Source organism: Oncorhynchus mykiss, chromosome 12 (genome assembly GCF_013265735.2).
Source record: "Oncorhynchus mykiss isolate Arlee chromosome 12, USDA_OmykA_1.1, whole genome shotgun sequence".
Lineage (NCBI taxonomy): Eukaryota > Metazoa > Chordata > Actinopteri > Salmoniformes > Salmonidae > Oncorhynchus > Oncorhynchus mykiss.
The window spans coordinates 64118342-64133678 of NC_048576.1; the positions used below are offsets into that span (position 1 = coordinate 64118342).

The 15337-nt window shown below is 44.1% G+C and overlaps 1 protein-coding gene across 1 annotated transcript; it reads right to left on the minus strand.

Annotated features, from left to right (window-relative positions):
* Positions 1 to 163: 163 nt before the first annotated feature.
* LOC110538009 (neuronal pentraxin-2) lies at positions 164 to 12565 on the minus strand. The gene is made up of 5 exons (XM_021624528.2): positions 11406 to 12565; positions 7162 to 7477; positions 6504 to 6745; positions 5632 to 5811; positions 164 to 5321 (listed from the first exon to the last, which is right to left on the minus strand). Exons 1-5 carry the CDS (start codon positions 12072 to 12074, stop codon positions 5079 to 5081), a joined length of 1650 nt encoding a protein of 549 aa, XP_021480203.2. The 5' UTR covers positions 12075 to 12565; the 3' UTR covers positions 164 to 5078.
* Between the last annotated feature and the right edge of the window lie 2772 nt (positions 12566 to 15337).

Sequence of the window (15337 nt, forward strand, 5' to 3'; positions counted from 1 at the left end):
CACATGTAGAACATGCACAGTGAAAATCAGTTAATATAATTTCCTATTCATGTGTTATAGCCACCATCTAAGGCTGACATTATGATCAATCATTTGGAAACTGGGGGAGATGTAGTAGGTTATTAATTGACACAGAGACGAAAAGAAAGGAAATACACAGTACTCACATTCGAAATAGACTTTACTTTTGGCCATTTGAGCTTTTCGGGCTGTGCATTTCAAAACCAGTGAAGACAAGGACATAATCACACATAGAGTATACCAACTTTGACAGGAAAAGAGAGGAAAAAGACAAAGATGCCAAATTTGCCTAAACATCGACCTACACATGAAGTAAAAACCTGTTAAAAAATACAGGTATTTCAAAGAGTAATTTTCCAAACACCGGCTATAAGACATTGTTTGGTTAATCAAGATCTGGCTTATTCATTTTCTAAGCTGTACAGTTTGCCACAACATCACATAGACCATAGAAGTGCAGACATAAGCCAAACAAACCAGAGGCAGGCAAAACACTGATCAGACTGCAAAATGATGTTGGAATCATAACTTCAGCAGAGAAATGAATAGACATTAATTTTAATATGGGTAAAGATACCCGGACAGGCACTTGCCACTAAGTCATAACCAGGGACAGCGACAGTGACGTGCGGTCAGGGTAGGCAGGGTAGGCAGTGTGAAGACAAATGAAAAAAATAACTAATGAAAAATAAATACATATAAATGTTATCAATAATTTAAAAAATTCTGCATGATCAAATAGATGTCAGTACTAGTACTGCTACTTCCCAAATGTGCAGTGGTCTGGTACAAAATGCACAAGGAGGCCAGGGGAAAGGCAACCTCGCCCTGTACCTTTCTCCAGCACTTCAAACTCAATGAAAGGCATTGGCATGATTTGCACATTCGTGTTTCTACCTTATACTGCCAGCTAACGGATGCCGAAAGGCAGGCAGAGAGCTTTGCAAGAGGATAGTCAGAGCTCGCCCCTGCCTACGGATGTCACACACATTATCTGCTGCCTTTTGGTGGTTATATTCATTTGACTTCTAGCTAAAGTCAGCTGATTAGGATGGCTAACACATTGCATCTGAAATAGTTTTCGAGCGAAACGGTGTGAAGACCAACACCTGAGTTTAGGGACCGGCATCTAAAGAAGGGACAGAAAGTATCACGCTCATTTCAATCTGAGTGGTATCAACAGAAAGACTGGCTCTGTGGCTGCAATGCTAGCAGCCGGCTCTACTCCTTCCCCTGCCTGCTGCTCTACACCAGCGACAGTTTGTGGACAAGAGTCGGTTACTGCGACTTGCACAATTTGCCTATGAGAAACCTGTCTCACCTCCAAAGCCAGATAGCTCTTAAGACATTTGGCAGCTGGCGGATAGATCTGACATTGAATGAACAACGGAGATTGAACATCGGCATGCACAATGCAAAGGTCGAAGAGAACCGGGAGATTTTGAAAGCCCTAGCTAATTGATGTTACAGCATGCTACCTAAGGTAAACAGAAGTTGGCATTTTGCGGCAACGATGACAGTGCCAGCACATCAAACAGGCCTAGGTGCCTCTATGTGGAACTACTCAATTCCTTTATTGAATGTTTTTTTTTACAGTATGGTGGAAATAACAAGATTATGTTATAATGCTGTTATTGCATCAAATGGTTGTTTTATGCAACATAATACGGGGTTGTTAGAATGCTCATCTGTGTGTTCTACTGAGGATGGGCCTCTGGAAGATTTGCAATGTCTTTGGGGATACCGCATTCCAGAGCATGAGTTAATGTTCCTGTTCCATACGGAACCAGGGAGACATGGCTCCAGTATGGAGTTGGGGGGGGGGGGGCCAAACACTGGTCTCTACACAATGAGTTCTGATGATTTTACGGCAGATACTGTCTGCTGTGAATTATAAGTGTCTTTCATACAAATCTTAACCTTGTGACACATTCCATACACCTGTTGTGTGTCATGCAGACTGAAGGAGAATGGATTTTGCTATAAAATGCCGTGGCTCAAACTAGCTCGTTGAGTTCTCAGTGATCACCTCCAGGGGTGATTACCGACCAGCTCCATTACTGCACTAATTAAATAATAAAGTTTGATTGTTTTGAAGAAATCTTAAAAGTCTCTCCTTTTGATTACAATAATTCCACCACACCAGTTAGCAACCCATCTAGAGACCGCCACCGTGTTTCCTTTTTGCTCTTGACCTATGATTGAATATTCAAGGATACTGATGCGCTCTCCCGTGTTCTGCAGAACAAATTGATGGATATGGGTGTCTGCCATACCCAGATCAGTGACACAATGAATGCACTGGGACGGCAGTGACACGACTTTGATCGTTTCAATGAGCGATTTGAGCAGAAATGCAATGATCTGGGCCTGGCACGAAACTCGTAGTAAAACAGCCGATCAGAGTAGAGAGGGGAAAAATCTACAACAACATACTGGACAATCTCAATGTTCAGATGAGAGCCAGGTTTGGCCACTTTGGTGAACTTAATTTCCTTGGCTTAGTGGACTGCAAAAAGTGTGAAACAATGTCACAAAAATTTGACACCAGCAAACAAGAGCCTGTCTAAATATGGCCAAGTACTTTTGTTAGACTTAAGGCTGATCTTGTCAGATTGTACAGTTCACAAATGATACTGGACAGCTCCTCAGCTTTTTGTTCCAGCGTGACCTGACACAGACTGTCACAAGGCAACAAAGTCACTGCAGCTGGTCCTCACCACACCAGCCACAGCAGCATCCATTGAGAAGTCATTTTCTGCGCTGATACAGATAAAGACATACAGTCGAAAGCCAGAGCGATCAAGGACCACTCTCACCCCTTGCCATCATCTCCATAGCATTGAGACCAAGAGACTTTGAAAACTGAGGGCCAACAGGGAGGAGTTTTACAGTTCAGTCACTGACGTCTTTACCCAGAAGGATAGACAAATGTATTTTTTTACAGGTAAACAGCAGCGCTGCCTACTGTTATGACATTATATGTCTAATGACATTACATGACATTACATGTCTATCACATAGCCCAGAGAAGTGAAAGTATATATCTCAGTCAGTAGTGCTGACTACTAGGCATTTTGTGTGTGTCGCGCTGTCTACAAGTAGACCTACTCGCTAGCATTTGGGTCGCTGTCTGTGGTGCTGAAAGTCGCCTGTTCGTGCAGGGCTGTTGTGTGGGGCACAAGCAATGACAGCCCATGAAAGAGTGTCGAATGATTGCGCCGCCTATCTGCTGCTGTTTGATGGTTGGTCGTGGTTGTTTGATGGTTATCTTTGTGATCGTGTCATACCGATAAACACAGCTTTTATTCAATGTGCCTACCCGGCCTCAGACTTCACCGCATGTCACAAGGTGTCGAAGATCAAGGGGGATTCCATACATTGAATTATATATGGGTGTGCATTGATACATAACGACGCATTTAAACCCATTGTTATTTCTATGACTTTTTACTTTGAATATAAAGGCATTATAGAAATAACACAGTTTATACATTTCGGTACAACTTGGTACCAATACCTATTCTGGTGGTCTAGAAAGTATCAAACCTTGTGCTCTACCTTATTGTGCAACAAAGTTAGCCAGTAAGCTTGAGTAATACCACTGACAAAAACTAAGACGTATTTTCTGGATCAATTCAAGCCACACATTCACATTACTGGGTACAGTTATTGAATTTAAATGAGGTCATATCTATATATCTGTAGTTCTTATTAGTCATAGGGAATGATTAGCCGTGCCGCACTACTAAGATACAGACGATTTATACAAATGTTAACGAGAAGGAATATGAAAAGAGAGACCGTAAGAATGCTGTTTTCAAGCGAGTTGATACAAAAAAAATGTTTTTAACAAACCAATGCAATACAGACACGGTTGTGTGTTCTTAATGTCTGCATATAAAATGCTGTATAAAATCATAATGTACACTTGAGTTATCCCCCTTCCGTTAGACACAAGTCAGAGGATAGAGAAAGCTAATTTATTTATTTATTTACCCAATATATTTAGCTCCTATTGAGGAAACAAAATGGCCTCCTAGGGCCTAGTGCCTGGCCACAGACCAAGTCCAAAGCAGCAGTTCAAATGTAGACGTAGGTATGGCTAGCCTACCCACTCTCTGTCCTGTAGCTCTGAATAAACTTCACCAACAATAGATGTAAAACATAGATAAATAAAACATGCAAAGCAGAACAACATTTCCCCTTGTGGGATAAATAGTCTTCATGAGTAGTTACGAAACCAGTGTTACTCCCACTTCTAACAATGTGCTTCATTCCCCTATTCCCTGACTCCCTTTCACCCGAGCTCCACCCGCCAATTTACTTCACAAATTCACAAATGCACAATATGCTGAACGTTGCAGATAGAAATGTGATGAATAGAGCTCACATGATTCCTTAATCGACATGTCAGTTAGGCATTCCTGCTGTTCTACATAACAAGTCGTTCAGATAGAAATACGTTACCTCCGCAGTGTTTTTGCCCTACTGAACACAGCTCTGGGCTCTCAGTCTCAAAGTAGAAATGCTGATGAAAGATCAGCTTTGCCTTAGATCATAATAAATAAGATTACATGTACATATGACATGTACAGTTCTACTTATGGCTGGGAATTGCCAGGGATCTCACGACTGTTATCACGATACTTAGGTGACAATACGATATGTATTGTGATTCTCACAACTCTATATGTATTTTGATTCGATACTGCGATTTTATTGCAATTTGATGTTCCAAAGATATTGCTCTCAAAATGTCTGCTGCAGAGAGACAAGAGAGCATGAGAAATGAGTTTTGACCAGTCATGGAAATAAAAGCATTGAAAACATGTTGCCTCACTATTTAAAAAGAAGATGGAGAGCAACAAAAAAAACTGATTTTTGACGCAGGCATAGCTGACTAGCTCTAGGTAACGCTACCTAGCAACAATAACACAAAGTATTGCTATAATATGTCCAAAATAGTATTGCAATATGTAACTGTATTGATTTTTCCTCGATCACTAGTCCTACTCTGAGACGCTTTGTGAATAAGGTCCCTGGCTCCCTTCCCCTCACAGTGAGGTGTTGATGCGTTTAGCAGCGCAGGGCTCCCTGGGCACCTTGATGGCTCCTCCGAACACCTCTACTTCCCGGTTGGTCCAGGGGGCCACATTGCCCTTTGGCTGGGGGCCGTGCTGGCTGCAGTGGGCCAGGCTGGACACCTCGCTGGGGGTCAGGACCCTCTCCCATAAGTTCCACTGGGATAGCTCCCCCACCAGGGCCTGGGACGAGTCGAAACGTCCGCCCAGAGTGTCCTACAGGCAGAAGGAGGTGGAGGAGTGAAAGGGGTGAAAAGAAGAAGGGATGTTTCAGAGTTTGGTCTAGTGGTAACTCCGGACTTGGCATTGCCCTGAGAGACTGGGGTTTGATCTTCAAGTCCCCCACTTCAACTCTGCATGTTCCTCTCATCTGCCCCCTTTCATTTCACCCCTGGGTCTATATCTCAATGAACAATAAAATATGTTCTCCTTTAAAAACAACAACCCCCGATAGGTCTATGCCGTTGCTGTCTCTTCCACCAATCACTCCTGACCTCACCAAAATACCAACCCCTCCAAGTCTTACCTGTTCCTGCCCCAGGATGAGGACTCCCCCAGGCCTGATGTGGTGCCAGGCTGCCAGGCCCTGCCCCTCTCCTCTCAGCTTGCCCCCCTGGTAGGCCTGCCACGCCCCGCCTCTCTGGCTCCAGCTTACACAGATGTGGTGCCAGCTGCCCCGGGACAGGTTCAGAGGTAACTCTGCCGCCTAGGGGTGGGAGGACAACAGTGCGGGTTAGTATGAGTGTTAGTGCTATACTGCAGGTAATGCAGTGATACCGCATACTATATTAGAGTGCAAATTAAGTATTTCAAATAGCAACAACAGCAAATCAATGGACAATCAATCATACAATGAAGTGGTTCTTAGTACTGACCCTTAACCATGTGTTGTACAGAGTATCCTAGACTAAAACTCAATATTATGTTAGATAAAATAGAGTGCTTTTAAAGTGCTGATATCTTGATGCTTAACACACTGTGTGGAGTATTCCTCCTGGAATACATTGAGGCAATCATTTTATTACAGTAACATTTGGGGACTGCAGCATTACTTTCTCAAAGGCACTTCCTCAAGGGCACAGCCAGCTAGGTAGCTCTCTATGCCTTCCAGGCATTGTATTACCATAGTGACATCATGCTAATCTACACTATACTCCCAGCTCTAGCCTAAACGGTGCTTTGTCTCTGTCCCAAATGGCATCCAATTCCCTATGTAGTGCACTACTTTTGACCATGGCTCCGGTCAAAAGTAGTGCACTGCATAGGGAATAGAGTGCCATTTTGGTCGTAGACATCATTCCACAGTAGGCTCCCAGGTACTGTAATAGCTACAGCTTAATTTGTGCTGTGTCTAACTCAGCGTGCCCTAAAATACTGCTACTCTGTTTCCTCCATTACCTTGTCGTTAATGAGCAGCTCCACAGGGGTGTGCATGCCCTGCAGTAGAACTAGCTCATTGGGCTGCTCTGCCACAGCGTAGGAGAAAGGGGTGCCGATGCCCCCCTCGGCGGGTCTCAGCCAGAGGCACACGGTGAAGGCACGCAGCTCAGGGATGGGGTGCTGTACCACCGCGTACATATAGTTGGTACGTGTTGGGAAGGACAGCTTGTAGCCCTCGGGGTAGGTGTACTCTGAGAGTCCTGGGGTAAGGAGGTATGGGTGGAGAAATAGAGAGGGAGGGAAAGAGTATTTGAGTAATGAGGTAATTCGGTAGGGGGAATATTGAATAAACTTCTCTTATTAGGACTTTGTACTGTCTTTTGGGGGTTTATGCAATGGCTACATCACACATTTGACTTCCTTCCTGCCCCCAGGATATCTCATCTCTGTTCTATGATACTTCCACTTGGATTTTTTTTTTCTTATTCTGTGACATAATGTGTTGAAGTCATCTTCATAGATTGATATTAAGTTACCTTTCAGGTAGATCATCTATGGTTCATTGTCCCCGACTTGTAACCTCCCCCACCATATCAATTAATGTCATTCAGGTATGAGTATCACTCATAACCATTGATCTTCTCTTACATCTAACCCTCTGCCCCTCCTCTCTCACCCTCCTCCAGGCCAGCGATGCGGTGGTGTAGGGAGTTGATCCCCTGGTCAATCTCCTGCCTGTGTCTTTGGGATTCCTTTCGCAGGGCCTTCCTCTCCTTCTCCAGGAGTTCCAGCTTCCTCTCAAGCTCTCCCTCCAGATCCTCCATCCGTGGCCACTGCTCTGGTCCATCCCCTGTCCGGGCCTGCCCCACTAGCCCTGCCTCACCCCAACGATCAGGGGCCTCAGAGAGCCCACCACCACCTGCCCCTCTTGAAGTCACCGCAGTTGCTGCATCCGTGTGGTTGTGAGAGAGCGCCAGCGGTCCGATATCTGACTTCATGGGAGGGAGTGTGGGAGAGAGGGAGTGTGGGAGGGAAGGAGTTGTGGGAGGGAGGGATTCCAGTGCAGTGGAGGTATAAAATTTATCAATTATGTCGTACAATAGTAAAATCATGCAAAATGTAGCCTACACAATTGCAAAGCAGGTGAAATATATTTACATGCGCGCCGCACACACAGCCTAGTTTCAGAGGAATATCATCTGCAGGCAGCAGGAGTGTGCAGCTGTCAACTGGTTTTATCATGGAGCAGCTCACAGAAGAATGACATCGGTAGCAGGTAGGGTAGGACAGACGTTTCAACATATCTACTAGTAAATGCTAACTAAGGCAACAATGGGTATGTAAACCAGGTATTGAAAAAGTTTGGTACGAAGTCTTGGTTTTGTAGATTATTTGTGATGTGCAATGCAGTCATCATGAGCTGTTTGCATCGGGGGCATAGGCATGAGTGGGCCTGGGTGGACACGGGCCCATCCCCTGGCCCATCCCACCCAATCAGATTGAGCAAAAACAGAAAAATAATACATTATTATTACAAAAAAACACAGTTCCACTCACCAGATGATGATCATTTGAAAGAACCCTTTCCTGCAGTCAATGACCAAAAGCACCCTCTTTGGCCTCATGGGTGGAATGCTATTAATATTTGTCCTAATTTCATAATTAATGAAGTTTTTTTTTTTTTTTTTACTACAATCCGGTGTTTCTATGTCAAACAGCTTTGTTATATTTCAGTCTTCTGTGGTGTACATACAGTAAAGTGTAATATCGGGATGCAAACGAAACATTTTATACATTTCAACTCTATTTCTGACATGGTACAGGTTTTTTATTTCATTTGTACGTTTTGACAATGTGTATAGGTGTATACTTTTGTTTCAAAGTAGATTTGTTTGACTACCAAGAATCCCTCTGTGTGACCCTGATTACGCCCACTGCAGTAAAAGGCTAACTTCTTGTTGAAAGTTATTCTTGAAAATGGAGAATCTCCCGTGTGGCGCATCGGTCAAAGGTACTGCATCTCAGTGCTAGAGGTGTCACTACAGACCTTAGTTCGATTCCAGGCTCTATCACAACCGGACATGATTGGGTGTGCAATAGGGCGGCACACAATTGGCCCAGCGTTGTCCGGGTTAGGGGCTGGCCGGGGTAGAATGTCATTGTAAATAAGAATGTGTTCTTAACTGACTTGCCTAGTTAAATCAAATAAAACATTTGCAACAACATCCTCTTTGATAACAGCTGCTGAAAATTAGTCTACAACAAAAGCTAGACTGTGGGAAAACTATTGCTTGCTATTGCGCGTTGGCCTGTGAGAAGAGAACGTTTTTTGTTAAAACGATCCCACCGATTACAAGTCAAAATGTGACTGGTTGATTCCACTGTCACTCCAAAATGTTGCCCTAATACAGTTGAATGGCGGATGCCTTCTATCTAGGTTCTGATGGCCTAGCCAATGGCTGGCTGACTTAGCTAGCCCCAGAGATGACCAAAGAAAAATCCTGATTGAATATGTTTTTCTCTTCAGTGTTAACCCTTTCCTTTCCAACAAAAATTGAAGAGAAATAAATCAGAACATAATTGAAAATAATAATACAAATTTGAATTATTGTTGTTATTATTATTTTATAAATCCTTTGCCCATCTCTGAAGGTGTAGACGGCTCCCATTGTTCCTCACTGTGTTTGGATTAGTAATAATTTGTAGAATGGCTCTATTTGCCCTCAGCATGCATTTTTTTCACCATTCTGAATGTCTAAGAAATCCATATGTTCGCCTGAAATACAAAGACAGAAATACTGGACATTTTGAACTCTTATTATGGTGGCAATTTGACTAAATAAATTAAATCATGGTCTTGAATTGGACTCAAATTCTTCTGGTCTCGGTCTTGATTCAGTCCCCCCCCCCCCTTTCTCCGGTCTCGAACGCGACACTGGAAGCCAGTTCGGTTTTCAGAGCTGCACTCACACTGTTTAATGTGCTGTGATTAATGTGGGCCTTCGTGTTAGATAAGCACTCTAATCTCTGGAGTTCGTTTTATTTTTTATTATGCATAATCAATTATGTGCAGCGAAAAACAGAAAAAAAATGCTGGGAAAACAAATAATTAAAAGTCAGCTCAGTCATTAGTCAGCTGAGAAAAAACACTACAACTGCAGCAAAACGAAGTGCAGTCAAATAGACACACAGACAATGCCACGTCTTATTTACAGTGAGGCACATGCTGTAAGTTACACACAGAGCAGTGGTTCTCAACATGAGGTACTAGTACCCGTGGAGGTACCTCACCTTTCCACAAGTAGTAAATGTGTTATTCTTTGTTAAGATCAGTTCCAACACTGACTGGAGGTTCAGTGACCAAAGATGGTTGGGAACCACTGATACAGAGGTACACCACTGATACAGTATAACAGTAGTGTGCTAGGCAGAAGCTGCAAAAATAATATGATGGTCTCTGCTCTTGACAAATATAGGTAACTGGTCGGATGAATATTTTATGATATTTTCTCCAGAAGAAACGGTGTTGTACATCACATGTTGCTTGGCAGGCAGCTATAAAGCAGCTTCGTATTACTCTACCCTCCCCTCCCTCCTCCACCCCTCCTCTTCTCCTCCCCTGGGTTAGTCATAGTGGGAAGCAGAGGTGGCTGGAACAACACATTCTCCTGTGTCTGTAGATTAGGGCTAATAAATTATCCTACAACGTTCTTGTTTTGGGGTTTCCATTAATCAAACTGGCTAAATTTAACTTGAGTTGTGAAGCAGGTTGAGAAGACATTGTAATGGTGCAATAGCCACAAATGATACCAAAATATGTTAATAGATTTTGGTGAAGTAACTGATTGGTTCCTCAACATTATTTTGAACTCTAATAAGCTATTGCTAAGATGAATATAATGCATCTAATCAATTGTAATGTAATGCATCTAATCAATTTTCAGGGACAATAAGTTAAAGACATTGATATATAGGTAACTGCCAAAATAAAGGAAACACTTGAGTAAATGAGGGATATATTGTATATTGAATGCAGGTGATTCCACACAGGTGTGGATCCTGAGTTAATTAAGCAATTAACATCCCATGCTTAGGGTCATGCATAAAAATGCCCAGTGGTCCATTATTTGAAGTCCTTGCTATCCGGGATCCTTGGGACTTTGACATTAACCCCTTGAAGTTGAAATTTAAAGTGGTTTAGGTCAGGGTTAAGTTCAGGGTTAGGTAAGGGTTATGGTAAAGTTAGGGCTATGGTAAGGTTAGGGATTAAGGTTAGGGTTTAGGATAGGGATGTCCCAAGGATTCCGGATAGCACTAACCATTATTTTAACCATGTCTACAAAAATAGATCTCAGTGACTTTGAAAGATGGAGGCTCAAAGGAGCATACGAAGTTTAAAGTGTGTGTGTGTGTGTGTGTGTGTGTGTGTGTGTGTGTGTGTGTGTGCGTGTGTGCGTGTGTGCGTGTGTGCGTGTGTGCGTGCGTGCCATCAGATGTCAACCCTTTGGAACACTTATGGGAGATTCTGGAGCGTCCAACAGAGTTCTAGGCACTTGTATAATCTATGCCAAGACTCACTGGCAGCTTGCGGTGGTCCAACGCTTTATGATGGTGTTTCCTTTATTTTGGCAGTTACCTGTAGGTGGTCATCTAACCTGTTCCTGATTTCTATTAACTGGAAATGGTCTCAATTAAACAGTAAAACCACGTAGCCACACCCACACGGACATATTGCCATCAGATACGTGAGTAGAAATTCAGAGTGAGTGCTATCGAGGTCTGCCAAGCACGAGAGGGTCAGAATTAGCCTATTCACTGCTTTATTTACAGATACGATAACAGTTCGTTTAAAATGAAGATGTGTGATAGTGGAATTCAACACCAACATACATGACACATGTTTCTCCCATTCCCCCTTACCTCCAGTTTCTCTATGCGGTCTTTCATCTGAACGATAGCCTGTTCCAGCTCGCCTACAGCCTGGGCGGTGAGCAGCTGTGCCACAGACGACGACGGAGCACTGTCCCGGACCATGAGCCGGCCCTCATCTACCCTCTTACCTCCCCAGAGCCCCGCGCTACTCTCCGGTACTCTACGCCCCTCTATCCCGCTCTCACACTCCGAAAGCTTGCCTGACAGATCCCTAATGGTCCGTTGGTCGGTGATAATCTGGTCCTTCTGCTGGAGAACTGTCTGTTTGAGTTCCTCTGCCGTGGTGCGGAGGTATCCCCAGTCCTCACCCGCGAACAGCGACGGGTCGTCGGCTTGTTGCTGAAAGTTTTTGGGGTTGCATTCTCCGGCGGGGACTGGGGTGCAGATAAGTCTGCTAACCTGCCTAGTTCCACCAATGCCGTCTGAGCCGCTGGGGACGTGGAAGAAAGTGGGCGCTTCTCCGTCCTGCGTTTCAGAACCATGGAGAGCGCCCAGTGGACCCGCTCGCGCCACGGAGCCCCCGGGGAAAGTCTGCTGCACTCCAGCGTCCGGAGACTGGGACTGGTTGTCTGCCACAGGCTGCTGCTGAGATTCGGCAGCGGAGCCGGTATGGACCGCGGCGATGATGCAGATGACTGCTCCAACGAAGGCCACCATCCCGGCGGCCAAGATGATAACGATGAACTTCAGGTTGGCGGCGTCAGAAATCAATAGTTATGAGAAAAAAACATAGGATTTGTCTATCTAGTTCAACAACACTGAAAAAGCGCAGTCTGAGTCTAAAAAAAAATTGGCAGATCAAAAGATCCGTGAAGATATCACGAAAGACGCATCTTATGGCGTTGCTAGGCTATTAGTCAATACATAGGCTATGTTCCACTTCATTTAATAATTCGGCTATAATGAGTACAGCTACTTGATCCAACCGTGTCTATCTCATCCCTCTGTTCTTTGGCTTCAGTGTTGTTCGGCTTCTTTATCTCGTTATCACAAGGACAACCAGAGAGAGAGTGTGAGAGGGAGAGAGAGAGAGAGAGAGAAAGAGAGAGAGAGAAAGAGAGAGAGATAGACAACCAGAGAGAGAGAGCGAGAAAGAGAGCGAGAGAGAGCGCAACAGCATGCAAGTCAATATCAAGAGACGTGAACGGGAGATGGTAAGAATGATATGAGACGGTGTCTCGTGTCACACAAAATGTAGATCGAGATTACAATAATTCAACAGTTTGTGGTTTAATAACAATATAGTGATAAGCATTCGATTTGTTTGTGCTTTTCATATGCTGTGATCGCTTGATGGTATGTATTTATGGCGAGGAATGCATAACCTAAATAACAAAACAGGACAACCCGTGGTACTGTAGTATCCTAGGGAATCACGCTCGTACAGCGGGTCATCATCGTTCTCGTCAGGGACGATAGCACACAATCTAGCGTGCGCCCCTATTAGTCAAATACAAGGTTCACGGGAGAAAGGAAGACTGATGGTGTTTGTGTTGTGAGCGTTGGTGCAGGATAACGAGAAAGCGTGATAAACCCTATCAACCCGATCATAACCATGAGATCATTCCTAGCACGACCGGGTCATTTTTAGAAAAGGCAATCTCAGCTAAACACAGCACATAGGTGCAGAGTGTGTGTGTGTGTGTGTGTGTGTGTGTGTGTGAGAGCGCGCTCTCTCACATAAGTGACTGCAAAGGGAGATTGTGGTGAGAGAAGAGAGAAGAAAATGGCCTAGACTCGAAGTGCGCCAACACTAGGCTCTGGGTTCGCATAATAGAAGAATAGTAAAATAGGCTGACGTTGGCTCTTTCTCAGAGATCGAGGTTGAAGGTGAATTCAGATTAAAAATAGTCAGAAAGGGAGATAAATTATATGGATGACAGCCCAACAGTAACGGGGCATGAATCCGTTTTACATTTGATCATTTCCATTAATAGATCTCAAATATGAAGTATTTTAGGCTACAGATTATCCATAAACAAATACATAGTTTGCCTGAATCCAGTCCAGGAGAGTTCAGAGGGTTCATTGGATCACCACAGGTGATGCATGTAATGACAATATAAGCATACAGCTGTGGCATCACATTGCAGTATTTATTAAACCACATCACCATTTAGATTTGGATACAATCCCTTAAGGCAAAAGCACATGATTTCACATGTAATGGATTTGAACTCGCCAATTTGTTTTTTGAACACTTCATATATGACATTTCGAATATGAAAACATATGTGAATATGTGACATTTCACATGTGAATATGTGTTTTTGGAACACTTCATGTGACAACAAAAATGTGTCGTTATGATACACACAGTGCTTTTCACATACAGTGTTTTCAACATACATATAAGTCAGTGGTGTAAAGTACTTAAGTAAAAATACTTTAAAGTACTACTTAAGTAGTTTTTTGGGGTATCTGTACTGTACTTTACTAGTAGTATGTTTGACTACTTTTACTTTTACTTCATTACATTCCTTTGGAAAATAATCAGCTTTTTACTCCAAAAATGTTCTCGTTACATTTTGAATGCTTAGCAGGACAGGAAAATGCAAATATTTTTTGGAGAAATGTCCTCTGGTCTGATGAAAAAAGAAAGAAAAAGTTTGGCCATAATGACCATCGTTATGTTTGGAGGAAAAAGGGGGAGGCTTGCAACCTTCTGGGCAGTCTTCGCCAGAGCGGGATGGAGCGACAGGGCCCTCATCGACCACTATCAATCAAATTCAATCAAATTTATTTTATATAGCCCTTCGTACATCAGCTGATATCTCAAAGTGCTGTACAGAAACCCAGCCTAAAACCCCAAACAGCAAGCAATGCAGGTGAAGAAGCACGGTGGCTAGGAAAAACTCCCTAGAAAGGCCAAAACCTAGGAAGAAACCTAGAGAGGAACCAGGCTATGTGGGGTGGCCAGTCCTCTTCTGGCTGTGCCGGGTGGAGATTATAACAAAACATGGTCAAGATGTTCAAATGTTCATAAATGACCAGCATGGTCGAATAATAATAAGGCAGAATAGTTGAAACTGGAGCAGCAGCACAGTCAGGTGGACTGGGGACAGCAAGGAGTCATCATGTCAGGTATTCCTGGGGCATGGTCCTAGGGCTCAGGTCCTCTGAGAGAGAGAAAGAAAGAGAGAATTAGAGAGAGCATATGTGGGATGGCCAGTCCTCTTCTGGCTGTGCCGGGTGGAGATTATAACAAAACATGGTCAAGATGTTCAAATGTTCATAAATGACCAGCATGGTCGAATAATAATAAGGCAGAATAGTTGAAACTGGAGCAGCAGCACAGTCAGGTGGACTGGGGACAGCAAGGAGTCATCATGTCAGGTAGTCCTGGGGCATGGTCCTAGGGCTCAGGTCCTCCGAGAGAGAGAAAGAGAGAAGGAGAGAATTAGAGAACGCACACTTAGATTCACACAGGACATCGAATAGGACAGGAGAAGTACTCCAGATATAACAAACTGACCCTAGCCCCCCGACACATAAACTACTGCAGCATAAATACTGGAGGCTGAGACAGGAGGGGTCAGGAGACACTGTGGCCCACTCCGAGGACACCCCCGGACAGGGCCAAACAGGAAGGATATAACCCCACCCACTTTGCCAAAGCACAGCCCCCACACCACTAGAGGGATATCTTCAACCACCAACATACCATCCTGAGACAAGGCTGAGTATAGCCCACAAAGACCTCCGCCACGGCACAACTTAAGGGGGGGGGGGGGGGGGGGGGGGGCAACCCAGACAGGATGACCACATCAGTGACTCAACCCACTCAGGTGACGCACCCCCTCCAGGGACGGCATGAGAGAGCCCCAGTAAAGCCAGTGACTCAGCCCCTGTAATAGGGTTAGAGGCAGAGAATCCCAGTGGAAAGAGGGGAACCGGCCAGGCAGAGACAGCAAGGGTGG